The 27067-nt window shown below is 38.9% G+C and overlaps 1 protein-coding gene across 1 annotated transcript; it reads right to left on the bottom strand.

Moving 5' to 3' along the window:
• Positions 1 to 514: 514 nt before the first annotated feature.
• Positions 515 to 26544, bottom strand: si:dkeyp-97b10.3 (NACHT, LRR and PYD domains-containing protein 1). The gene is made up of 16 exons (XM_058418758.1): positions 26103 to 26544; positions 14643 to 14674; positions 12866 to 12898; positions 11672 to 11752; positions 11249 to 11284; positions 11046 to 11081; positions 9096 to 9139; positions 8132 to 8184; positions 7731 to 7948; positions 6461 to 6711; positions 4345 to 4479; positions 4114 to 4249; positions 3485 to 3532; positions 3186 to 3275; positions 2760 to 3044; positions 515 to 2306 (listed from the first exon to the last, which is right to left on the bottom strand). Exons 1-16 carry the CDS (start codon positions 26150 to 26152, stop codon positions 2278 to 2280), a joined length of 1557 nt encoding a protein of 518 aa, XP_058274741.1. The 5' UTR covers positions 26153 to 26544; the 3' UTR covers positions 515 to 2277.
• Between the last annotated feature and the right edge of the window lie 523 nt (positions 26545 to 27067).

Below are 27067 nucleotides of genomic sequence, written 5' to 3' on the forward strand. Positions count from 1 at the left end.
AATGTTAGAGGAAAAGAATCAACTTCAGGGTGGAACGAGGAACCACCACCGGGTCATTCGTTATTGTCCGATAACGGCCCGGTAAAGTGAACGCACTAATGCCTTCTGATTGCTGCGTATGTAGATATTTCTGAAAACTGTTACAGAACCACTCTGACTGTTTCGTGTAATCTTGGTGTTTAGGGTTAGTATAGCTCTATTCGAAACACCCAGAACACACATCATGATTGATTGACTGAACTATATCTATTAAATACACTTTGGTATTTGTCTCAGATTTGCTGGGAATGTAGTACAGTGCTAAGCCATTGACTGTGTTCAAAACACCACTGTGCTGAATCCTCTCAGTCGCAAAGATGCCTGGATGTTTCAGCTGAATGTAGCCAGTGCTATGTGCTAAAAACTGTGGTTGGAGAAGCAATTATGCATACAAATACCATGATTATGTTCTGATTTGCTAGTAAGATATACTGCCTGTGTGGGCAAAGCTAATGCTAAGTGACGTCTGTTAACGTGTTAGTCCTGTAGTTAATATTACTAGTTGTTTAATTTTTTCCCCTCAAAATCTCTTTTATTGATAGCTCTCATGCTATCTTTCTTGGCAGAACAGAACACCAAGGAATTTGATGAGCATGCTGCTACAAGTATGTACTGGATAATGAAGACTTTAGTTCATACCACTTTACAGGAGTTATACTATTTTAAACACAGTAATGGCTTTTAAATGTGCTTCTGGTTCCCTTTTAAGTCATTTTAAGGATGTTGAGAACAGATTTCCTTGAATGCTTGTACACTCAGGCCACAATCCTAGTTTTTTTTTTAGTCTTTAGCATTGCTGCCTTTTTATTATTAAAAGCTTTTAGCATTACTGCTTTCCAGCTCCAGAGTCCCTGTTCAATCCTGAGCTTGGGTTTTCTGTCTTCCTCCCACCACCTGATAACATACCAGTAGGTGAACTGGCTTTGCTAAGTTGCCCCTAGGTGTGAGCGTAAATGACTGAACTAAATTCAGTGTAAATGCGTGCGCGATGAACTGGTCATCCTGTCTGCTCCCGTATTCCCGCTTCACACCCGGTATTCTCTGTACAGTCTCCGGATTCACTGTGACCCTGATCAGGATAAAGCGCTCACTGAAGATGAATGAATGAACGAATTACAAGCCCTAATATAGAGACATTCATTCTACCACCTTTGGCTTACATGTTACAAAGAACATGTGACGAGTGTGATGAAATCTGATCTGCGGTTCCGAGATCAGATAGCATCGGACTGCACAGCAGTAACCACTCTATGGAGTCTATTTTACATATTTAAAAAAAAGAATGAACACGAGCGAATATACAGACTTAAAAAAAAAAAATACACAGGTAATATATACAGTAGAAACATAGAAAAGAAAAAGAATTCAGTAAAACTTTCTGTGAAGGTTATATCAATGAATGAAATGCATTACATGGTATAGCTTACGTTCTTTATTATGCATTATGAATTGATAGCATGATGCATTATACGTTTGCATAACACATTCTATTAGTGAGCCAAACTTTGCATCGTCAGAAGATATAATGCAATGTCCTGTAAGCAATAATACTACAAACAGCTGATGTATTATTGCATAAATAATAACTGTAATGCCCTTATGTCATAAATAATGATAACAATTCGTTTAAAAGCGTATAGCCTTCACAGAAAGTGTTACTACATTTTCTATAAGCTACCAGTGCTTAATTGGCTGCCATAACTTAAAGGAAAAAGAAGAAAACAACAACAAATGTTATACACAGTGAACAGAAATTGGTCCAAATGCTCCGAAAGCATGATGGGTAAACATGATTAAGCGTTCCTCTGAGTCAACACAATGTTTGAAGTGGTTTGGAATAAAGCCATGAAGAACACATGATAAAAAATTTCAATGTATGAAAAATAAAATTCAGCACAGTCAAGTACACAGGGACCTATACACTCAAGCAGCTACAGAGCACAGCTATCATGCTGTATTTTACAGCACCACATTATTATTATTGTTGTGTACTTGCCTTCATCTGTCCTTGTAAAAGAGACGTGAGTGTAACTGGCCTGCATTTTCCCATTCATAAACACCGAATAGCTTTCCACAAATAAAGAACCTAAGAAAATGTTTGGATTAATTCCACAAAAAAAAGGGAATAAATCTGAAATAGGACAGATCCTGAGAGATACACAGTCTTATAGCTGAAGGCTCCAGGATGCAGGGTTGAGATGATTTACAGAGTCCTGAAGTGAATCCAAGCCAAGAAACTTATTTAGGGGAACCACTGCGCCGTATATCTGCAGGAAGAGAGACGGGTAGCAATATAGTGCTCACAAGCAGAAACAATAGTTGTGTCATTTCCCAAGCCTCTTTACCTACACATTTTAACCTTGTGTGTGTGAACAGGATGCCACAGGGAGGGTTAAGGGCCTTGCTCAGTTGCCCAATAGTTGAGCTTGGCATAGCTGGGGCGATCCAATCAACAACCCAGAGCTTGAAACAGCACTGTACTAATGTAGAACATTTATACATAAATTTATTTTTAATCAGTTGCATGAAAGGTTTTTTTTATTTAAACATTAACAGTAATAGAGATATTGATTAGTGTTAATCTGTGATAAATGTGATATAAGACATTCCTTTGAATGAAAGCAGCGTATGCAGGGCAGCCATCAAATCTAGGGTGTTTATATACTGCATACTGTGCAAGATGTCTAAAATAGGAGAGGATCAGTCATGTGCACACTCACCATCCAGCCTGTCAATGACCTCTCGGGGCACATCCTCCTGGTTCAGTGCCTCGTACAGCTGCATGGCTCCGGCTTCCCCCTTAGACTGCCGACTCTTCCAGCAATGCAGCATGTGGAACTTCATCATGACTTGGTTGCCCTCAGCTTTTGTCTCAATCTCCTCCACGTCCTGTTTGGTCAGGTCCAGGTAAGCGATGGCCACACACTTCCACTCCTTTCCCATGCATTTGGCCACTTGCATCAGCTGCTTATCGCTCATGTCTGTGTCTTTCATTCTCACTCCGTCTGGGTGCAAAAAAAAAAAAAAACAAACAGATGAAGCGTTTAATTCAGGACTCATGCAAAAGTCAAAGTGAACTATAAATACACTGTAACTAAAAAAAACTTTCAGATAACTAATTCAAACAATAAATGATAAGGAATTACCAGGCACTAAATCATCGCCTGACTCGTCACACCAGCGAGGTCTCTTACTGCTCCTCTCCATGTCTGACATGCTGTTGTTTCGCTTCCGACCTTTCGAGAAAATCCCAAAGAGACGTTAACATTTATCCGCCTATTAGTTAATCTGCACTAGAAAGGAGTTCTTTTCTAAAAGAAATTATTGTTTAATGCTATCTCTGGCTGCAGTAGTTTGAAATGCTTGGGTGCTGAACATGGCCCACTTCCATCACTTAGACAAAAGAGCAAAGCATAAAAAGACACTCAGCTCCATCTGTACTTACTGCATGAACGGCTTCGGCTTTTTTCAACAGTATTCTCCACACAGTCTCCTAAAACAGGAGGCACAGTCTTTCTCAAAAATAATCCAAACCATGAAATGGCAAGCATTAGTTCTGATACTTGTGTCACTAAAAATGAGTGGATTTTATTTCCTGACTAGCTGAAGCATTGCTTAGTTTAATGTTTCTGTCCAGAATGAGATGCCATGCTAGTCCCATGCACAGCAAATCATCAGTACTGAAAGTGGAGAGGAATTACAAGCATGTAGTGAATTAATACAGAACTTACAAACATCTGTATTTAGATACAACTACAGACTTACGCAATAATCAGAGAGAATCATGTGCGGCGCAGAGTTTGCTTAAAATAGAGCTAAGTCTCTTACTAAATATAAGCACTTTTGGAATGCAGCTTGACCAATCATATTAGTGGACTAGAACTAACTGCTGTATAAACAAGCGATGTTGTACTGCAGAGATGTGATTTGGCTGTAAGTCGCAGTTAAACACGTATTCCGTGCCTCAGCATGATTGTGAGTGTGATATTGCTTATATGCACGAGTTCTGTTACTGAAGAGTGAATATGGAATATGGAGAGAGTGTCACAGACTCTCAGAGCAGATGACGGTTACCTTCTCGAATGGTAGCAGACCACACGATTTGTTCAGACTCTGCCTCAATTAGCGAGAGCTTGAAAGGAGGACGCTGCTCGAAGAACGCCTCGAAGTAACCCTTCATCTTCACCACAGCCAGTGTGAACTGGATGTCCTGTAGTAAATAAAGCATGTGTAAACAGTGAAGGTTTTAGGCAAGAATAAATAATTCAGCTAAGTGCTCCAGTGCTTTTTTGCATTCAATCTCACCTCAGGTGTGATGTCCCCCTGGGGCTCGCTGATCAGACGGTACTTCCGGTTCTCCTCCAGGAGCTTCTGGCACTGTGGCGGCTTCTCGATCTTCATGTACTTTTTCTTTGCGGTCCTTACTTCTTTTCTAATGTCCTGTGATGAAAAAAAACCAGCGAAATTTTCTCAAGCTAAAAATATGACAAATCAAATATGGAAACAAATATATGTTAACCACAGTGATCGTGATTTCTTGATTCTGATTGGTCAGAAGTTGCTGAGCAAATCACAGGATTATATAATATAATATACTCACTCTAATGAGTTGTTGTTGCTATGGTAACGACATACGCAAGATTCCTCACGTAAATTTGTATTAAAAAATACTTTAATTGTGGATGTGTTGTTTTATTATTTGTCGAGGTAAAGTGTAAAGCATTTTACTTTTACTGTCTCCAGTGTTAGGGACTAGAAGCAGTCAGAGTTTGCTTAAAGCTGTAATTTAAAGAACAGTCTTCTAAAGGAACAATACTTTATAATGAGACGTAAGTGCTTTATGTGGTATTGCTTTTTGTGTTCTTGGTAATGACATGTTTAGAAGCATGACATAGGGACCAGACTGAAAAGAGAAAAAAAAATAACACGTGCACGTGAGACTTTCACACCGAACTAAATTCTTTACAGGGCTTTATGATAATCATACGCGTTTACCCGAAAGATAAAATGTACACCATTCATATTTATTCATGAACTATGGCAAGTCATACTGAGAGACTGAATGAATGGTTGATGTCTAATAAGAAGATGAAAGCATCACCTCAGTAGTTCACATCTAGTGTCTGACTCAGCTGTGAGAACTGTGTGGCACACTTATGGAAATTTGTAATATTATTAGAGGACGTTGCTCAAATAAAGAAACTCTAAAGATCATATGATTTGCATAATATATGTTTCTTTTTGTTGCATTTTTCATTTTATTTAATTTTTTTTATTATATTTATCTAATGTAATCTAGCTTAAATGATTAAAATACTAAATTAAGATATTTTTTGTTATTATTATTATTATTATTAATCATTTTGTATTGCTTCTAATTGTTTACCAGAATTTAAAGGTGAAACATTTTATCATAAAATGAAACTCAATTTTAAATACACACACTTAAAGAAACTCTAAAAATCATATGATTTGCATAATATATGTTTCTTTTTGTTTTACCTTTTATTTTATTTATTATTATTATGCATTTATTTTTTATTATTGCTTTATCTTTAATCTACACTAAATGATTAAGCTACTACATTAAAATATGTTATTTTTATTATTATTTCTATTATTACTTCTATTATTATTATTATTATTATTAATTTTTATTCATTGTTAATTTCTTCTACCAGAATTGTTTACCAGAATTTATAGATGAAACATTTTATTATCATAAAGTTAACCTCGATTTTAAACACACACACACACACACACACTTCTTGTAAAACGTCATGCTGGAAAAAAAAAAGAAAAAAGTACATATAGTAACACCTCTCCTACAACACTTCTGGTGAGACCACTTTACACACGCACACACACACGACAGCTCTAAAAGCGGATCTAAAACTGCCTAGGCATTAATGACATAACTTTCATACTGTTACGATTAGTTCCTTTTTACACCATTTCATGACTATGTCACACTTACAGTAACTTAAATGGAGCATGCCATCTTACGCTGCGATGGCCTCCTGAACTGAGCTGTTCTCGGTACGTGTAACAGACGCACACCTTATGAATCCTGTAATTATATTCAGTAAGGCTTTATAAATAAATGTATAACATTACATAATAAATATAATACATTACACTGCTTGGATTATAATAAACCAGTTTCCATCACATTTTATCAAGCGTATCAGGTGACAAGAGCAATTAAACTGTGACGTGAGGTTCGTTATTAAAAAGTAAATTTGATATTTATTTATTTGTTTGTATGTTTATACCCCCCCCTTTATTTAATTGCAATCGATCCTCTACAAAGCAACTTAAATCCCGATACAGCCGCTCTACGCTGCTGTTCCCTCACCGGCTCAATCCATTTGAAAGGTTTGGCACTGAATTCTGCTGCTGAACAAATAAAGGTTCTTACAGCGATATCAGAGTCGTTGTTGGTAGCGAGGTAGACCCTGAACGAGTACGAATCCTGCTGACCCACTTCTTTATAGACCTGGACAACACCGTGGTGCTCGGCTGGCTTAGACGTCTGTACGACCGGGCCCACCGGAGACAGAGACGACACGTTCCACTTGATATGACTGCGCGAGTGATCGACCGAAGGCTCGATGAGGCCTTTGTGGTCCTTCACGTGTAAGACGCTGAATTTCACCTCATTGTCTTGATCTGATGTGCACAAAACAAGAAAGAATACAGCTTACAGACCGAAAATTTTTTAATGTGAATCATGTTCATATAATAATATTCTGCTCACTTCTCAGCTAAATCCATCACTATGTTCAGTAAGTCTTTTAATAATTTCACATGATAGTGAATATAGTGAATATAATATAATACACTGACCAGGCATAACATTATGACCACCTGCTTAATAATGTGTTGCTCCCCCTTTTGCTGCCAAAACAGCCCTTGACCCGTCATGCACTGTGTATTCTGACTCCTTTCTATCAGAACCATCATTAACATTAGCATCTTCAGCAATTTGAGCAACAGTAGCTCGTCTGTTGGATCGGATCACACGGGCCAGCCTTTTTTTTGGCGCCCATGACCCTGTCGCCAGTTCACTACTGTTCCTTCCTTTTGATAGATACTGACCACTACAGACCGGGAACACCCCACAAGAGTTGCAGTTTTGGAGATGCTCTGATCCAGTCTTCTAGCCATCACAATTTGGCTCTTGTCAAACTCGCTCAAATCCTAACGCTTGTCCGTTTATCCTGCTTCTAACACATCAACTTTGAGGACAAAATGTTCACTTGCTGCTTAATATATCCCACCCACTAACAGCTGCCATGATGATGAGATAATCAGTGTTATACACTTTGCCTGTCATTGGTCATAATCTTATGGCTGATCGGTGTGCTCATTCTTTGTATTATTTCATATACACTACCATTTCTATAATAAGGAATTTGTATGATGTAATCTAATCTTCATAATATGTGGATTAACAACGATGTTCCACAACTTTAAATATCATTAAAAATGGGGGGGGAAGTATGACGTCATTCTTTAACTAATAACTGTTTACCTCATAGCAGGTTAGTATTTGACGCAAAAATTTAGAGAATGAGAAGATACTCTTCCCAGAAGCAGCTCATATTACACAGATCTGAGCTATTAGTGGATTCTGCCTCACTTGTAGCTATTGTCATTAGAGATTACTATAATTAATGTCACTCTACCTGCTAGACAGAGTGAATGAGGAAACTGGATGGACTTGAGGATGGAAGGATCGCAGTCAACGTCGAAAATGGGCCCGGCAAATTTCCACGAGTCATTCAGGAAAGCACCAAACTTGCTCCAGGAAAGGACACGGTAGCGGATCCTGACCCTTTGAGACACCTCAAACACCAGCCCTGTCTCTGAGCACTCATACACTCCCTCATCCTCCAGATTCAACCTGGAAAATAATACATTAAACAATGTAGATTCCACAGATAATATTTAGAATATTAGGATTGAACCTAATTAGAAGATGTAAAAAAAAAAGAGAGAGAGACTCGGTAATAAGCTGACGCTAAGTAACACGTATGAAAATAACTGCAAATGACAGAAAGAGAAAACGAAATATTAGTTTACTTACTGCCATCGATTTTCACAGATTTCTTTTGGTGTGACAAGCTGGTGGACTGGTTTCTGTATGTGAAACAATTACTGCTTTAAAATCATCAAACATTTCAAAATATGTTCAAGATTATATAAACAAAAAACGAAAGACAGACAGACAGACAGACAGACAGATAGATAGATAGATAGATAGATAGATAGATAGATAGACTGACAGACAGACAGACAGACAGACAGACAGACAGACAGACAGACAGATAGATAGATAGATAGATAGATAGATAGATAGATAGATAGATAGATAGATAGATAGATAGATAGATAGATAGATAGATAGATAGATAGTTGGTGAAAGGTGGCTTTGTTATCCAGGATCATACACTATATGGTCCTCCCAATTTCCCAATTTGTTCCCTACTTTGCTCTTATAAGAACCACTCCACACTTCTGGGAAGCCTTTAACCTTGATTGTGGAGCGTGGCTGTGGGTATATTCCCATTCAGCCATAAGAGAATTACTGAACACGCATGGATTATAAGGTGATGAGGCCTGGAGTGCAGTCTACATTTCAGTTCATCCCAATGGTGTTCATTGTGGCTGAGGTCAGGGCAGGTCAAATGAGTTCATCCACATCAAACATGGCAAACCATGGAGCTCGCTTTGTGCATGGGGGTTTTGTCATGCTGGAACAGGTTTAGAACTCTTAGTTATAATGACAGGAATTTATAATGCTACAGCACGTAAAATCATTCTAGACAATTTTGTATGGGTTTGATGATCGGGTGCACTACATACACTGTACAAGCCATTGGCTTTTTATTTTTTTATTTTAAGGACCAGTATTATGTGATCAGGTGTTCTGCTATTACTCTGATGGAAAACATATACAGTCTAAAAATGCAAGCCAAATCTTTCGGAAAGACAATGACACAAACACTGTGCCTCAACATCAAGCACAATTAATATCCAAGGATACTAACCTGAAGAATGCTACATTTCTCACAGAATGGCTTCATGTGGTCTCCTAAGAACATAAAGCACACACAAAAGCATTTACTTTGACCTCATGATTTTACTTTAAATGAATTTACTCATGGCTTTACTCTAAGTGACAATTTAAAGCCCTGTTTTTTGTAGACCTTCAGCCAGGACTCTGCTCTGGAAGCACTGAGCTGAAAGTAACCAAAAAAGACTCCAAATCTTTTGGTTGATTGAGTTTTTCTGTGCCTGGAATCAGTGAATCAACTCTTTTCTGAGCACTGAATCGACCTTAATGTGAACTGAAAGCAGGATGATGACTTCATAACCCGCAGGATTAAACGTTAAGAAAATTAAACATAGAGATTATTAAAAATAATGTATTGCTTGTGTAATATCCCCCCCCCCCTTGATGATGTCTTATTTTTCCGATAACACAAATTAATCAAGCTTTCTACAATTTCCGGTGCAAGAATCACAGGGGTGGCATATAACAAACAAAATTTGTGATAATACTATTTTATTTCACATTAATGAGATATTTTATGGCCTGTTAATGAACTTGAAACTTTCACCATGACAGAAAGCGAGCAGCTCAGCACACTGGGGGAAGTGGTGGGGCCTTCAGAAAACGTGTGAATATCAAAACGTTCAAATCTCCTGTGCACATCATTCCAGATTCACATCATCTGCCTGTGTATTGAGTGATAACTTGTAATACCTTTCCAGTTCTGCCTCCAGACCATGATTAGGATGATCATCTGTTCTCTGAGGGCCCCGTGGACGGATCACGCTAAACTTTCAGTGACTCTGGGGTAATTTCCATATTTTCGGGTCGTTTCCCTTTACAATGTTGAGTCAGAAGAGCGTGATGCTGAATGAGTGGCATTTATCCTAGCCGGTTTAGACCGTTAAGACTCGCTGCAGCTCATACACACTTAAAGCCTCAAACCCCATCCCGAACTCCAGGACCCATAATGCAACGCACATCAAGTGTATTTTGTGGAGCTCCTTGGCTGGAACTATCATATTTATATTTACGATTCTGGCATTTGGCAGATGCCCTTATCCAGAGTGACTTACATTTTATCTCATTTTATACAACTACGCTATTGGGGGTTAAGGGCCTTGCTCAGGGGCCTAGCAGTGACAGCTTGGTGGACCTGGGATTCAAACTCACAACCTTCCTATCAGCCGTCCAACACCTTAACCATTAAGCTACTGCATCCCCCACATTGTATAATCTGTGATAATTATTGCTAGATATTGTGGCAACGTGACATTGGGTAGGGACCACACTGCATAGGAACGATAATATCATTATATCAAACATATATTGAAGACCAGGGCATGGTCATGGTTTCCTAACAGTCCAACTAATCAATGTTGAGAAGTTTTTATAACATCTGTGGCATTTGGGAGATTTACATTTATGGTGTTTTGCAGACACCATTATCCAGAGCGACTCACATTTATCTCATTTATACTGCTGAGCAATTGAGGGTTAAGAAAGGGTCTTGCTCAAGGACCCAACAGTGGCAGCTTGGTGATCCTCAGATTTGAACTCACAACCTGATTTTTGATTAGCAGCCCAACATCTTAACCACTGAGCTTCCACTTCCTCAACATTTTCATCTATTAACTCTTGCAGCCCCGTAAGGGATAACAGTTCGATTTTGCTCTCGGCTCCTATTGGCTGTCGCATGATTATGTCGAAGTGCATACAGTTAATAGATGATGAAGTGCAGTTTTTATACCCTGCCATGTATTGGTGCAGGCCATCACTATGAGCTTTTATTCAAACACAGTCATTTACATTTGCATGCTGATACAGCTGCAATAACAGCATGTCACACTATTCCAACAAACATAGCTCTATTGTGATTCATTTCAGGACAATAATTAATACGTTTTACACAGGGACATGCAGGCAGGTAAGAAAAAGAAATTACCATTCCTCGTGTCTGGCCTGGTCTCTGAACACAAGTCTGAAACAAAGACCCGTCAGTGAGATGAATCAGTGCTTCATCATAATAACAGGGACACATGATTTATTAAATATGACCGTATGTCCAGAACATAACAGTCTCATGTTTATTCTCCTGTATAATTAATCATAAAGGGTAAAAGGTTGAGAAAGTCATTTGATTCTTACCGTCAGTGACTACTTCAGCACATGATTCCGCGTTTTCTGTCAGAAGAATTGCGCATGAAGAAATGTGTCATACACAGTTCAAGAATACGTCTATATATACACAAACCGATCAGGTCAGCAACCGATCATGGGGTGGTTGGTCTATCAAGCAGACAGGAAGTCCTGGTTTCAAATCATCTCAGCAACAAGCTGCATTTTTTCTGTTTTATTAACTTCTACATAAACCGAGGGATCATCTTTTATATCTGCTATAACGTAACTGACTACAGGAGGTAACTTGATTTTTGATGGTGTTTCACAACCTCAAACATAACTATAAATGATAAAATTGTCATTATTTGTTGTAATGATGTGGGTCAAACTCTCCTAGTTAACTGTTGACTGAGAGAGGGACTAAATAAGCAAGGCAGGAACAAATCTAACCTGGATCTCCCTCATTTTCCTCCTCCTCTTCTTCCTCCTCTTCTTCATCTGCGCTCTCTTCTGATGATGATTCTGCGCTTTCTGAATGCAAGAAAAACATTATTAAAGCCACATGTCATTAAAGCACTGATAGCTGAGGTCTGTGTACCTTGTGCTCATCCATCGGGGCACGTGGGGCAGAGCCTTATTCTATTAATTAACTGTTCACATTTATCTCCATAGTGTAATTACCTCCTGGTGGTCCAGGTTAGATCAGCGGCAAGATCTCACACTCTCATTGCCATGGCCCAGGTTCGATTCCTCGGCAGGGTGCTAACCCAGCCACTGAAGAGTTAACTCTCAGTGCCGGTCCCAAGACCGGATTAAATGGGAGTGTTGTGTCAGGAAGGGCACCCGGTGTAAAACCTGTGCCAAATCCAAACATGCGGACCCAACTGATCCGGTGTTGTGACCCCAAATAGGGAGCAGCCGAAAGATCAACAATAGTGTTGTCGATCTAAGAACAATCTCCATAGTGTTATTGCTGCACCTAGTGGTGATATATGGGAACTGCAACAAGAACTAATTGTTGCCTACTGGAATAGTTTTCGTGCCCCATGCCAGTTGTCAGGGTTAAGGTCCACCACCAATCAGTTTCAACAAAAAGTGTAAGTGTATCCAATGTGTCTGTTACATAAAGAACAATTTCTTTTGTATGATATAAACATTATTAATGGCAAACTGGGATTAAAGAGGGGATAATGTTCCTCTATCAGAAACACATGCAAGTTTGTCTCCTCCACAATGGATAAGTTGAGCTGGAAATCTTGCTTAAACTTGGAAACCTGGGATAATGATAATAGCGCTTTGTGTGTGTGCCTAGCATATGGTGATGAGAAACACACCTGCTGTACCATACACATGTGAACAAAGGCACCTCTAAATCTAGCTGCGAGACTGGAAACTGGATGACTGTATGCCATCGACTCGCAACTGCTTATTACAAGACTGCACTAAAAATTCAAGGTTTGAAGCTATAGCGTATTTAATGTCACCCTGCCCTTCTTAAAATATCAGGTCATAAGCCATTGCTGATATAGACAAGTGCATACAGGAAAACGAAAATCTGTGTTTTGAACTAAATACAAATTATTTCTTATATGTCTTTATGAATAGAACCAAAAATACACACCAGCATAGCAACGTATACTTTACCTGAGCCGTTGTACTCATTGTCGATCTGACTGCCTGTTTTGGAAGCAAAATAATGAGATATTAAGGTAAATCTATGCAATCTTATAATTATGTTATTATAAAACTTGAGAACTATATGAATCTGACTACAGGATAAATGAAAATCATAAAATCTTTCATTCAGTGCATTTAATAAATATTAACTGCATCAGTGTTAATAACTCGCAATAGTTGCAGATGTTCATAAAAGTGAAGAATAATAAGTTTCCCTCTAAGCCAGGCTGTATGTAATTTGATAAAACCAGCAGAACACGCAAGCGATCCATCTGTCACCATCTGGGAGGTACATGTGCTGATTTGTCTTTTGTTTTTAGTAAAAACTCTTAGTGTTCCATTAGAGAGACTACAAAATACAATAAATAAAGTATGGTATAAAAAAACAAGACAAAAAGATGCAAAGATAATGTCATGATTTAATTTTCATCATAATGCATACACTATATCGGTAAAGGTTTTGGGACACCCCTGTAAATCACTGAATTGAGGTGTTGTTTTTCAGGGGTTGGGCTTCAGCATACCAAGACATTTTGGACAATTTTATGCTCCCAACTTTGTGGGAACAGTTTGGGGATGACCCCTTCCTTGTCCAACATGACTGTACACCAGTGCACAAAGCAAGGTCCATAAAGACATGGATGAGTGAGTTTGGTGTGGAGGAACTTGACTGGCCTCAACCTGACAGAACACCTTCGGGATGAATTAGAGAGGAGACTGCGAGCCAGGCAAAAACTGGGACGTCTGCCTTTACATGCACATGAATTTAATATGAAGCCTGTCCTTTGCAGCTATAACAGCTTTAACTCTTCTAGGAAGGCTTTCCACAAGGTCTAGGAGTGTGTTTATTGGAATTTTTGACCATTCCTCTAGAAGTGCATTTGTCAGGCACTGATGTTGGACGAGACGGCCTGGCTTAGCAGTCTCTGAGCCAGAATCCCAAAGGTGTTATATCAGGTTGAGGTCAGGACAGGCCAGTCCAGTTCCTCCACACCAAACGCACTCATGCATGCCTTTATGAACTATGCTGTGCACTGGTGCACAGTCATGTTGGAACAGGAAGGGGTCATCCCCAAACTGTTCCCACAAAGTTGGGAGCATGAAATTGTCCAAAATGTCTTGGTATGCTGAAGCATTCAGAGTTCCTTTCACTGGAACTAAGGGGCCGAGCCCAACCCCTGAAAAACAACACCAGAATTCAATGATCTGGAGGGGTGTCCCAAAACTTTTGGCAATATACTGTATATCCTGATATCATATGTTAATCATAACTGGATCAATATTATTAATGCTACAAAATTAATCTAAAGAAATTATACTATTTATTATTTTAATGGAGGCATTTATTTAAAAGTCCAGTGATGACAATCTATAGGCTTTTCTTTATTTATAGTTTCATTAGTGTCTAATAGTGTTTAGATATTATTTTAGCCTCCTGGTTAATATCATGGCCAGCCATCACTGGTCCAAAATTTTGCCTTAGAGTAAAGTCAGGCTCTGAGAAACAGCTTGATCTACAGCTGTAGTGGGTGGGAAGTGATTATCTCTGAAAATGCTTCAGCGCTTCACTCCTGAGAGATGATTAGCGAGATCAAGGACAGCTACAGAGTGCAGTAATTATCAAACAGCTGACTCAAGGAGAAGTGGTACAGAGCTAACAGGAAGGCACCAGCAAGGGCTGGACTGGAGTGAGAAATGAGGCTGTAGCGCTCTCTGGTGGAGGAATGGAGATGGAACATCTTACCTTTCAGCTCTGAAGCGGGAATTTCTCCATTTCTGTAGAGAGAGAGATGCAAAACTTAGTTATTATAAACTATCAGGCAGAGAAACAGAGGGATAGACAAATTTTATCAGTTAAATAACAGAAATTGAAAGGATTTTGAGATATTAAGCCAAATAATTAAAGAGCAGAACATGCAATATAACTAAAAACGTAAGATAATACTTGAATGCCATCACAGAAAAAGAGGAGCTTCTTTGTGCAGGCCATTCAAGTCCGCAAACAGAACCGCACATCGGACTAGAACTTGGACTTTTCTACACAACACTGACACGTCAGCCAGTTTTTTGCACAGAACATATTGCGTATATCGCATTAATTGCACACAACTGCACACATCTGGTCACAACACTCACACTGTTCAATGATTGCCACCAATCATTCTATACATCTATTATGAACAGATTTTCTATATTTTTCATTATTTATATATTATTGTCATATAATTCTATTTATATTTTTGTATTGCATCTATTTTTATTTTATTGTTTTTCTATTTTCATCTTTTATTCTATTGTACTCTTTTCAAATATATTTTCTCTATATTTTCTTTGCATATTTTTTCTCTTGTACAACTAATTCTATTTATATTTTGTATTGTATCATTTTTATTTTAGTTTTTATTCTATTTTCTTTTTTATTCTATTTTACTCTTTTTTTAATATATTTTCTATATAGATTTTAAAATATTTTTTCTCCTGTACAAATAATTCTATTTATTTTTTTATTGTATTTTTTATTGTATCTTTATTTTTTATTTTTTTAAATATATTTTCTATATATTTTTTTATCTTCTATAATTTTTTTGATTGTACAAATAATTCTATTTATATTTTGACTTCTATCTATTTTTATTTTCTTTTTATTTTTTATTCTATTTTACTCTTTTTGAATATATTTTCTACATATTTTTCTAATTTCTATATATTCCTTTCTCTTTGAATGTACAAATATATATTTTGTATTGTATCATTTTTATTTTATATTTATTCAATTTACTTTCTTATTCTATTTCACTGCTTTTGAACATATTTTCTATATATTTTTATTTTCCATATATCTTATAATATATAATTCAATTTATATTTTATATTGTATCTATTTTTATTTTATTCTATTTTCTTTTTTATTCTATTTTACTCTTCTTTAATATATTTTCTATTTTTTGTATTTTCTATATAATCTTTTATATTTGAAGGTACAAATAATTCTATTGATATTTTGTATTGTATCTATTTTTTTATTCTATTTTCTTTTTTATTCTGTTTTACTCCTTTTTAATATATTTTCTATATATTTTTATTTTCCACATATGTTTTCTCTTTGATTGTACAAATAATTCTATTTATATTTTATATTGTACCTATTTTTATTTTTTATTCTATTTTCTTTTTCATTCTATTTTACTCTTCTTGAATATATTTTCTATATATTTTTTTATTTTCTATATACACTATATTGCCAAAAGTATTCGCTCACCCATCCAAATAATCAGAATCAGGTGTTCCAATCACTTCCATGGCCACAGGTGTATAAAATCAAGCACCTAGGCATGCAGACTGTTTTTACAAACATTTGTGAAAGAATGGGTCGCTCTCAGGAGCTCAGTGAATTCCAGCGTGGAACTGTGATAGGATGCCACCTGTGCAACAAATCCAGTCGTGAAATTTCCTCGCTCCTAAATCTTCCACAGTCAACTGTCAGCTGTATTATAAGAACATGGAAGTGTTTGGGAACGACAGCAACTCAGCCACGAAGTGGTAGGCCACGTAAACTGACGGAGCGGGGTCAGCGGATGCTGAGGCGCATAGTGCGAAGAGGTCGCCAACTTTCTGCAGAGTCAATCGCTACAGACCTCCAAACTTCATGTGGCCTTCAGATTAGCTCAAGAACAGTGCGCAGAGAGCTTCATGGAATGGGTTTCCATGGCCGAGCAGCTGCATCCAAGCCATACATCACCAAGTGCAATGCAAAGCGTCGGATGCAGTGGTGTAAAGCACGCCGCCACTGGACTCTAGAGCAGTGGAGACGCGTTCTCTGGAGTGACGAATCGCGCTTCTCCATCTGGCAATCTGATGGACGAGTCTGGGTTTGGCGGTTGCCAGGAGAATGGTACTTGTCTGACTGCATTGTGCCAAGTGTAAAGTTTGGTGGAGGGGGGATTATGGTGTGGGGTTGTTTTTCAGGAGCTGGGCTTGGCCCCTTAGTTCCAGTGAAAGGAATTCTGAATGCTTCAGCATACCAAGACATTTTGGACAATTCCATGCTCCCAACTTTGTGGGAACAGTTTGGAGCTGGCCCCTTCCTCTTCCAACATGACTGTGCACCAGTGCACAAAGCAAGGTCCATAAAGACATGGATGACAGAGTCTGGTGTGGATGAACTTGACTGGCCTGCACAGAGTCCTGACCTCAACCCGATAGAACACCTTTGGGATGAATTAGAGCGGAGACTGAGAGCCAGGCCTTCTCGTCCAACATCAGTGTGTGACCTCACAAATGCGCTTCTGGAAGAATGGTCAAAAATTCCCATAAACACACTCCTAAACCTTGTGGACAGCCTTCCCAGAAGAGTTGAAGCTGTTATAGCTACAAAGGGTGGACCGATGTCATATTGAACCCTATGGATTAGGAATGGGATATCACTTAAGTTCATATGCGAGTCAAGGCAGGTGAGCGAATACTTTTGGCAATATAGTGTATTTTTTATTTTTAAAAATAATTCTATTTATATTTTGTATTGTATCTATTTTTATTTAAATTTTTTCTATTTCTATTTTCTTTTGAGATTCTATTTTATTTTTTCTATTTTATCTTCTTTTGAGATTTCTATTTGAGACTCTTCTTTTGTCATGGCATCTCCCTGCATGTCAAACTCGGCATGGCTATGTGTGTGCCAAGTAAATTTTGAATTTGTGTAAATTTCTGTGTTACTGAAAATAGATGAGCATCTTCTTGACTGCTCTAACACACTGGATTCACATTATCCAAGGAGAAACACTGAGCTGAGAAAACAGCGAACTGTTCCGAGCATATGGCAGACAACCCGTCGCTCTCTGTATGAACCATGCAGAGGTATTATTTAAATTAAAACTGTGTGCTTGCTCAGTAGAGATTATTTGCAGAGAGTTTCTTCAGAAGAAAGCACAGCAGGAATGCAGACTGATGCAAATAATTACTGATCTGACCGTAACAATAACAAATTAAGAAGATTATCATCGGAAATAAAATCATTTAAAAGATGTAAATTAAATCTCTAATAAATGCATATACTCTAACGCAGCCTTTAAAAATACTGTCCAAGTGCAAAGTCTTTATAGATCTGCGTGGCAACATGGGGACTATCACGCCATCTTTGAACTCCTGTTGCCTCAATCATCTTTCGGCAGGATAACTCTATAACCAACTCAGAAACTACACTGACCTATTAGTTCCTCAAGAGTTCGTGGTTGCTGTTTTAGAAAGGACATTATCAACAATTACATTATTTACTGTCCAGTGTCACCCAAATGAGCCTGGTTCCTCTCAAGGTTTCCTCCTCATGTCATCTCAGGAAGTTTTTCCTTGCCTCAGCGCATGCTCAATTACACATTACATTTTAGGGATAAATAACTTAACTTTAAACTTTATAATTTTTTGTTTCTATACGTCTGTAAAGCTTCTTTGAGATAATGTCCATTATTAGAAGCGCTATACAAATAAATTGAATTGAATGTGTATGGTGAATAAAATACCACACGTTTTAGTAGATAAGCTTTTTATGCTTTCTATGCAATTCAGCAATCTTCAATAACATTACATCTCCCGTCCAATTAGGACTTTTCACTTCTCTCATATTCCGAATTTTCAGTTCTCACTTCCAGCTATCCAAGTGTTAAACCTTTGCCATTACGCATCGATTCTGTTGGCAGATTCCCTCATTATCACCTCAACTTAACCACAGTTTCTGATCCACATTCCTTAATTCGTCTTCCTTTGTGTGCTGCGTGTCAGAGTCATGCTGCACATGCAAAAACCGAGCTGCTCTAATTTCCCCAAACACAATCCACATGCAAATATGTGCTGGAATATTGTTTTCTCCAATAAGCCATCGTTCAGAAATGCACTGAATAAAAAGTGAAGTAAATTTCTAAAATTCTACGCAGCTGCACTGTCGATGCAACTGAAGCTAATGCGTGAAGTATTTTTGTTACTGCAAGTCTGTCTGGGAAAGGTATGTGTGGATACTGGTACAGACTTGTCCAGGTTTATAAATGTGGGAGAGAGGAATGAAGTGTCTGTGTACACGCTCCTCCTGTTAGAGATCCTTTCTGAGAGCCTCCTTTCTGAGAGCCTCTGAGAGTCGGACAGTGATGAAATCACAGCTATTCGGATAACTGGTACATGGATGCAGAAAGTTTTCAGCAGTTACTTTTGCACTGTAAATGAGGAGATATGGGGATGTGATACTTTAGCGGTTAAGGTGTTAGACTACTGATCAGAAGGTTATGAGTTCCAAACCCTGGTCCACCAAGCTGCCACTACTGGGCCCCTGAACAATGCCCTTAACCCTGAGTTCTATAAAATGAGATGAAAATATAAGTCGCTCTGGATAAGGGTGTCTGCTAAATGGCAGAAATGTAAATGGAGAGCAGCCATGTTGATTTGCCGTCACATGCAGAACCCGAAAACACTTCCAAAAAGCATTTTCGTACATTTTTCCTAGTCAAATGTTCCTAGGAAATTCACATCATATAAAAATCCTGTTCCATCTCTGACCTCTAAAGCTCTCTCTGCAAGCCAGGCTCTGTATTGATGATCTAGCTTCAGGTAAATAATTTACAGAAATGCGTCAGAATGGCCACAAAAGAGGATCTGCTTTGTGGATCTGCACAACTGAAAAAAAAAAAAACTCAAATCAATAAATCATAGACAGTTTTATTGACCATATTTTGCATCTGCTCTGTTTCAGTGTTCTTTTAAACACTTGGTCCGGTCCTCTGGAATACTTTACTGAGTCAGCATCTGGACTGGGTTCCTCCAGTTAAAAAACTTCGCTGCAGTGTATATGTGTGGGTGTGTTGTGTGTGTGTGTTAGGGCTTGCAGGACTGCAACAATAAATAGATGTGCAATAAACGTGCGAAGATAATACATCTTATACTGTTTAAGGATGTACTAATTATTAAAGTACGCCAATGAGGATAAATTTCCAGATTAATAAATGTATATTTAGCCTGCTATCTTCACCATCAGCCTTGCTGTTGTTCTTTTTTTTTCCACCACCGACTACTCGATGGTTCCACACAGTGGTTTGGCCAGGATTTGTGTGTGTGTGTGTGTGTGTGTGTGTGTGTTTTCATCTGTTCTACACTTGTATCTAGTGTAAACTTTCCTCACTGTGAATGGATAAATGTAACAAATATAAAAAATAATAATGTGCAGTTTTCACAACTTTTTCACTTTGATAAAATCAACTGTAGCCTGCAGCAGGGAAATACTAACTGAACACAACACACCTCTTTTAGCGCTAGTTCATTCGCACACTTTTGGCACTATCACTGCAGATACAATAACAGGAAATGGAGGCGTGTCCACTATCTCGCACCACACTCAGTGACCCACTTCCACCTCACACACAGCTGCAGCGTGGCCGGCTTTAACCCTACAGCTCTGTTCTCTGCTGAGCGACAGACGGCTCGTTGATGCAGGCCGTGTATCTTAGCATGTCTAACATGGCGGCTTTCCCCTAACTAGCAGACATTATTTGCGCAAACAAACACATTTTCACGTTTGAGTCCGAGTTGCAAAAACTGTGCCACACGTTTACAGTAGCTTGGATTTTTACATTATATAATTAGACATAGATCGCATAATACAGCAAAACAAAGTCCGATATTATCAGATAATGAAGCGATGCACGGAAAAACATAAAATGACAAACCACCTGGGATTCGAATGCTGCTGTGAAACACAATTCTTAACGTGTTTGTACATGTCAGTGCAGGAACGAGAAAGGCCTTGAGATAGAAAGTAGTGAAACCACAAAACCAGTTCAGCCCATGGCAGAAAACAGACTCACTTGTTTTTTTTGCATTTTCTTTTTTTAAATGCAAAGTGTGTGAGACAGTGATGTGGTGTTCGGGTCACAGACACGTCAAGCGTAGCTAGTAAGAATATCTTAGCATTAATGTTACCACAAAACTCTGAGCATATATCACATAAAAAGTATATAAGACCACTAGGGATACCACAATACTCAATATAATATTGAACCGTTCAGTACGACCTTTGTCGGTTTCGGTTTTTCGTTTCCATGCGTTTTATTACTCTCTGAACCGCCTGTTTGTGTTTGCCTATACTGTATGTCTACGCGCTGAGACAGACATGCCTACCCGCGAGTAAATATCCAATCAGTGAGCGCTAAAGTTAGGGGCGCTTAACCATGCGTGCGATGCTGGTGTCAGATTTCACAATCTAACCATGGAGAGCGATAAAGTGAGAGAAATACGAGGAAGCAGCGCCGTGATCCAAATCTGTGGTGTGGGAACATTTCGGATTTGTTGTTGACCATGATGCCGATAAAACAAAAACGGTAAACAAAAAATGACTGTGTTTAAGCACTGTTACACACGAGTTAGATACGGACATGGAAATACTTCCAACATGACCACACATGTGCAGCTCCATCACCCAGAGATATCACTGTGTGGAAGCAGGATGGCAGAGCAGGTAACACAGGCATCCAAAAAACAACAGTCCCCTAACTGATTCCTTCCAGCATTCATACACAACTGGTTCCGAGAGACACAAAAAAATAATTATAATATAATTGCTAAATTTGCAGCCGTTTTCTGTGATCGGTGATGTGGGCTTTCAGCAATTTATAAAAGTGCTCGAACCGCATTACACACTACCGACACGGCCTTTATTCCCGACCTCTACGAAAAAAAACAGAACCGAACTGGCCAAAGCACAAGGCCTTGCGCTAATAACAGATAGTTGGACCTCACGGGTAACAGAGAGTTATATCCAAACCCGTCCTCTGTAATATGTAAAAGTCATATAAGCGCTAATTTTTATATTTCACTATTTTCTGTACAAGTTGATTTTTGCATTTAAGTAAAATAAAGAGAATTAAACTAAAACCAGTTTTTTTCTTCTTAACATACTTACTGTTCCTGTCACCAAAGCAAAGAATAATGGAAAAAAAACCTTTAATTTGCCAAGACATCCGAACCGAACTGAAAACCGTGGGTAAAAACCGCGGTACGTATTGAACCGTGGGTTAACTGTGTTGTTGCATCCCTCACCACTCATTAATAGATATACAGATATGATATACAAAAGGTCACTTGGTGCAATGAGTTTGATTCCTGATGAGTCTGTGGTGGGAGGGGCTTACTCTATCTCCCCTGTCAATCATAGTGACACTAGTCAATCATGAGTGTCTGTGAGCTCATGTATGCAGAAGAAGGCAGATAGTGCTTTTCTCTGTGTGTATTACACTGCCTGGTGATGATAATGACCAGAGCTGGACAGTGGGTGGGAATTTATCCATGAACAATTTAGGGGAAAAAACTGAAGAGAAATTGTGGGTTTTTACATCTACAATCTGACCACATGATACAATCTAGCTGCACACAGCAACAGTCTAGGTTTCAGAGTTCATGTAAAATACTTCAGTTTAAAACTTATTTTTAGCAACAGCAATAAAAATATACGACATGATTATTAACCCATCCGGAGAGAGGACAGGCTTGATCTTGTTTGTCTATTGGCTTGCAAATTGGGGGGGTTTGCAAATTTACAGGTAAAAGTTCACATAGATAAAGTGAACATGAAAGTTAGCAGGAACAAATGCATCCTTCAGACCTTTGATCCTTTTCTATTTCTGTAAATTATACCTTTTTCTTCCACCCGATCTATTAGTGTCCATGTTTGTTCTGCTTTAGCTTGACTTTAATAGGTATCGCTCTAGCGAAAGTTCAAGCAGACACTTCCATTTCCAAGGTCGGCCTCTAGGAACTACCTTCCAAAACATATCTAGCTTCCTGTTATTGCTTTGATATGTTATCAGGTCTAGCCTGTTTAGTGAGTGTGTTTACACAGGCTTACTGTGTTTACGCTACTATATACTAGAATGAGAGAGAGAGAGAGAGAGAGAGAGAGAGAGAGACAGAGAGAGAGAGAGAGAGATGCTGGACAATGGCTAGCTAGAGTCAGGCCAAGCTCTTGTGGTCATTAAAGGGAATGAGTCAGGCTTTTCTGTTTGGTTTCTCTACTATACAGAGCTGTTGAAGATGACAACAGAGTCAATGTTAACCTCACACACCCTGCTCCCAATCCTACAGAGAGGGTATTTCCATTGAAAAACAGGAAGGGGTATTACATGGGCAAAACGTTGCACCCAGAAAAACATTGGTGTCAAATATCAGCTGGAATAATGAAAAGGGTTCAAGTGTGTTGGACTTAAGAAGTGGTTTCGGGCTTCCGTTACAGGTATGAGTCAGACAGGTTTGCCATTCAATACAATAAAGAAGACCTACGGGGAATATCCTAATCCATATACAAGGCATTAAGTATAGCAAAAAGAATGCAGTAGTACCAGTTTTGGTGTACTGCTTTAACAAAACATAACTTCAGGAAGGATGCAGTCGTGTGATGGAAATATTACTACTAAATTATTTAAAAATTTCTTTTAAGAAACACAACTTATGTACCAAGGAATCGGGGCAGTGGTGGCTCAAGTGGTTGACCCAAGACTCTGGGTTGTTGATCAGGGTTCAAGCCCCAGCACCACCAAACTCCACTTTTGGGCAATTGAGCAAGGCCCTTAACCCTCCCTGCTCCAGGGGCGCTGTATCATATCTGCCCCTGCTATCTGCCCTCAACTTCCTCAGCTGGGATATGCGAAGAATTCCACTGTGCCGTAATGTATGTGTGGTGATAATAAAGGCTCGGTTCTGAATGGTACAGGAGGTCGTTTTTACAGCAATAACCCTGTATAAAAAAGGATATTATTGTGCATTAGAGCATGGAGTTAGCTACATATGCTATTTTGTCTGCACTGGTGCTCTCCAGTAACTGCAGTAACTGATGCTCATACCTACTCTGCTACACCTCCGTGCTTCCCAACTTTTTGGCATTATCGTAGCCCAAGTGTTTAAGGCTCTGGGATGTTGACTGGAGGACAGGGGTTAGCACTGCCAAGCTGCTGCTGTTGGACCCCTTGAGCAAGGTCCTCAACCACTACTGCTCCAGGGGCACATCATGGTGGACACCAACCTCCAGGGTTAGGGATATGTGAAGAAAGAATTTCACTGTGCTTTAAGGTATATGTGACAAATAAAGTTGTCTATTCCACTGTAATTATCCAGTTATGACAGTGTCTATGGTTTAGTCATAACATGATTTTTTATGATTTTATTTTATGATCTGTGATGATAGTGTTGGACTGTCCTTTGAGAAAGCTGTATTTTCCCTCTTGGATTAATAACGTGATTATCTATCTATCTATCTATCTATCTATCTATCTATCTATCTATCTATCTATCTATCTATCTATCTATCTATCTAGCTTATGTATTTGTTAGCTGAGATTATATATTTCGTTCCTTTAGAAAGGCACTAAACAAGCTGAGGCATAATTTCCCGCCAAGACACACGACAGTGTCAAATATCAGCCGGAATAATGCAAAAGGGTTGCTGTGTATCTGACTCAGGTGCTGGTTTCAAGTTTCTGTTTTCTGCAGTAGTAATAAGTCAGTTTGTTATTTATCTGAGGGTTAGGGTTAGTTACTGTCAGCTACTGTTTGTGAATTATCTGTTGCTCAGTCTGAATTTCTTCCGATTCCAGTCCACTATTACGACAGGATCGTGTACAGTACATTATTATGAAATCGATTAGGCAGGAATTTAAACTGAACAGATTAAATCTTCTTTGACCTGACTAAAATATCCTACACTGATGGATTGATTTTTATAAGGAAATGAACCATATCACGCCATCGCCCTTTCTGAATTTTTCCACTCGAAGACTGTCGTGTGTGATCTGTTTGCACTGATGAGTCAAGGTCAACTTGAATGCAGAACAATGCAGGTGTGATGTAAACAGGATTATGTCAAGTTTAAATAGTGTGACAGCATGAAACAGGAGACAGATAATACAGTGAGAAAAGTAGTAGTAGAGAAATCATACAGAAAAAAACTACATACATTATATTGGCAAAAGTTTTGGGACACCCCGCCAAATCATTGAATTCAGGTGTTGTTTTTCAGGGGTTGGACTCGGCCCCTTAGTTCCAGATTCAGCGTATCAAGACATTTTGGACAATTTCATGCTCCCAACTTTCTGGGAAGAGTTTGGGGATGACCGCATCCTGTTCCAGAATGACTGTACACCAGAGCAAGGTCCATAATGACATGGATGAGCGAGTTTGGCATAGAGGAACTTGACTGCCCTGCACAGAGTCCTGACCTCAACCCGACAGAACGCCTTTGGGATGAATTAGAGCCAAGACTTAAGGCAGACCTTTTCGTCCAACATCAGTGCCTGACCTCACAAATGCGCTTCGAGAGGAATGGTCAAAAAATCCCATAAACACACTCCTAAACCTTGTGGAAAGCCTTCCTAGAAAAGTTGAAGCTCTTATAGCCCAAGCCCTGAAAAACAACACCTGAATTCAGCCTCGAGCTGTTAACTTTTTTAAAGCACAAATGATTAAAAGGATTGTGGGGGCGACAGGAACAATCACACTCAAACCACAGGAAACGTGCCAGATGTGAAAACCATAAGTGTCCTTATCCACTGCTCCTTCACCGAACAAACGGAAGTCTAACTCCCCAGTGGGACTCTATTGGTATGGCATTCTTGACCAGTAGAATAGTACAACAATAAATGGGGCAGCAAGTGTCCTGCCCCACTATTGCACAGCATCTAAAAGGGCAAACAAATCAATGTAATATAGACTGTTTTTATATTATTGCCTAGTCAAAAGAGATAAACAGCATGATGATTAAAATGTATGGGGAAGTTTAGAGCCATAGTAGCTGATGTATAGCCATAATCACACACACACACACACACACACACACACACACAACGTGAATAAACGGCTCCTTCTTGGAGTGAGTCTTATTACACTATAATATAACTCACACACTATGTAGTAGCAGAAGCTAGAATTGGGATACAGCCGAAACAGATGCGCGGATCACAGCGTTATACCGTTTATTTACACCGGAAACAAAAGCATCATGGCGCATCGTCAGCACTTTCAATTTAAATCGGGTCTCCAAATCGATGTGTTATAACAGTGTTATGGCGTGCACACGGAGGATCAGACACAATGTCGCTAAGTAGCATCAAAAAATAGTTACATGTTATAAAGAAGAGCGGATGGATACACAATAACAGTGATGAACTGACATATTAGCATCACTTACCCGTCCTCTACTTCTTTTGTGTCGCCGAAATTTGCCATGCTCGCCACCATACTTCAGCCAAACATGCCACACACACACACACACACATACACACACATACACAAAAGGGCCGGGGTTAAATTTGAGCCACCTGCGCGTGCGATGCGACTCCTGCGCGTGACGTTTGTTATGTAAACGAGGAAGATGAGCTATGAGCGCTAGCAGCTCGCGCGCTGTCCTCTTCACACCTGCAGGGAGACAACAAACACGCCGCGGCTGGAGTACACACTCATCTACAACACCTACAAAATGCCGAAAATTATTCTTTTCACCGACCGTCTATTAAAAAAATACGATGCGTGGTAACATGTGGATGTTTATTATTTTTTTCTGCAGCGCATCTAAAAACAAAGAATTCGTGCACATGAATAACATTAATGCAGAAATGTTTTCAGCAGTGCTCTAGGTTGGGAATAAACGCTGATCTCAAAACTGTACGGATGGATGTTCGAGCCGCCTGTTTGTTTGCTAGGAGAGGTACATGCTATACAGATCTGGCGAATTCTGGCGAACTGAACTGAAACAATGTAATCGGATCTAGAGGGGGCGGAGCTAAAACAAAAAAGCCCGCGCTGTCTTTTAGACCAATGATTTTCCGTCCTTCCTGTTCTCTCTCTCTCTGTCTCTCTCTCTCTGTTTCCTTTACACTCTCTCTCTCTCTCTCTTTCTCTCTCTCCCAAAAAAACATGTAAACTAAACTATAGCCTCTACATAAACTAGACTAAATCATCAACCTTTATTATTTTAGAAACAGCCTTTATCTTTTCAGCCCAAATGGCATTTTTAAAAATCTGTATCAGGAACCTGTTGATCTGGCATCTGTACTCATGTAAACTTGAGTTCATTTTATTTTCATCAAGTACATTAAGTTTTGCTATTAGGAGGCTGGGCTGGTGGCTGCGGTGGGCAGGGGTGGGCGTAGACTA

Source organism: Hemibagrus wyckioides, linkage group LG20, assembly GCF_019097595.1.
Source record: "Hemibagrus wyckioides isolate EC202008001 linkage group LG20, SWU_Hwy_1.0, whole genome shotgun sequence".
In the NCBI taxonomy this organism is placed as follows: Eukaryota; Metazoa; Chordata; class Actinopteri; order Siluriformes; family Bagridae; genus Hemibagrus; species Hemibagrus wyckioides.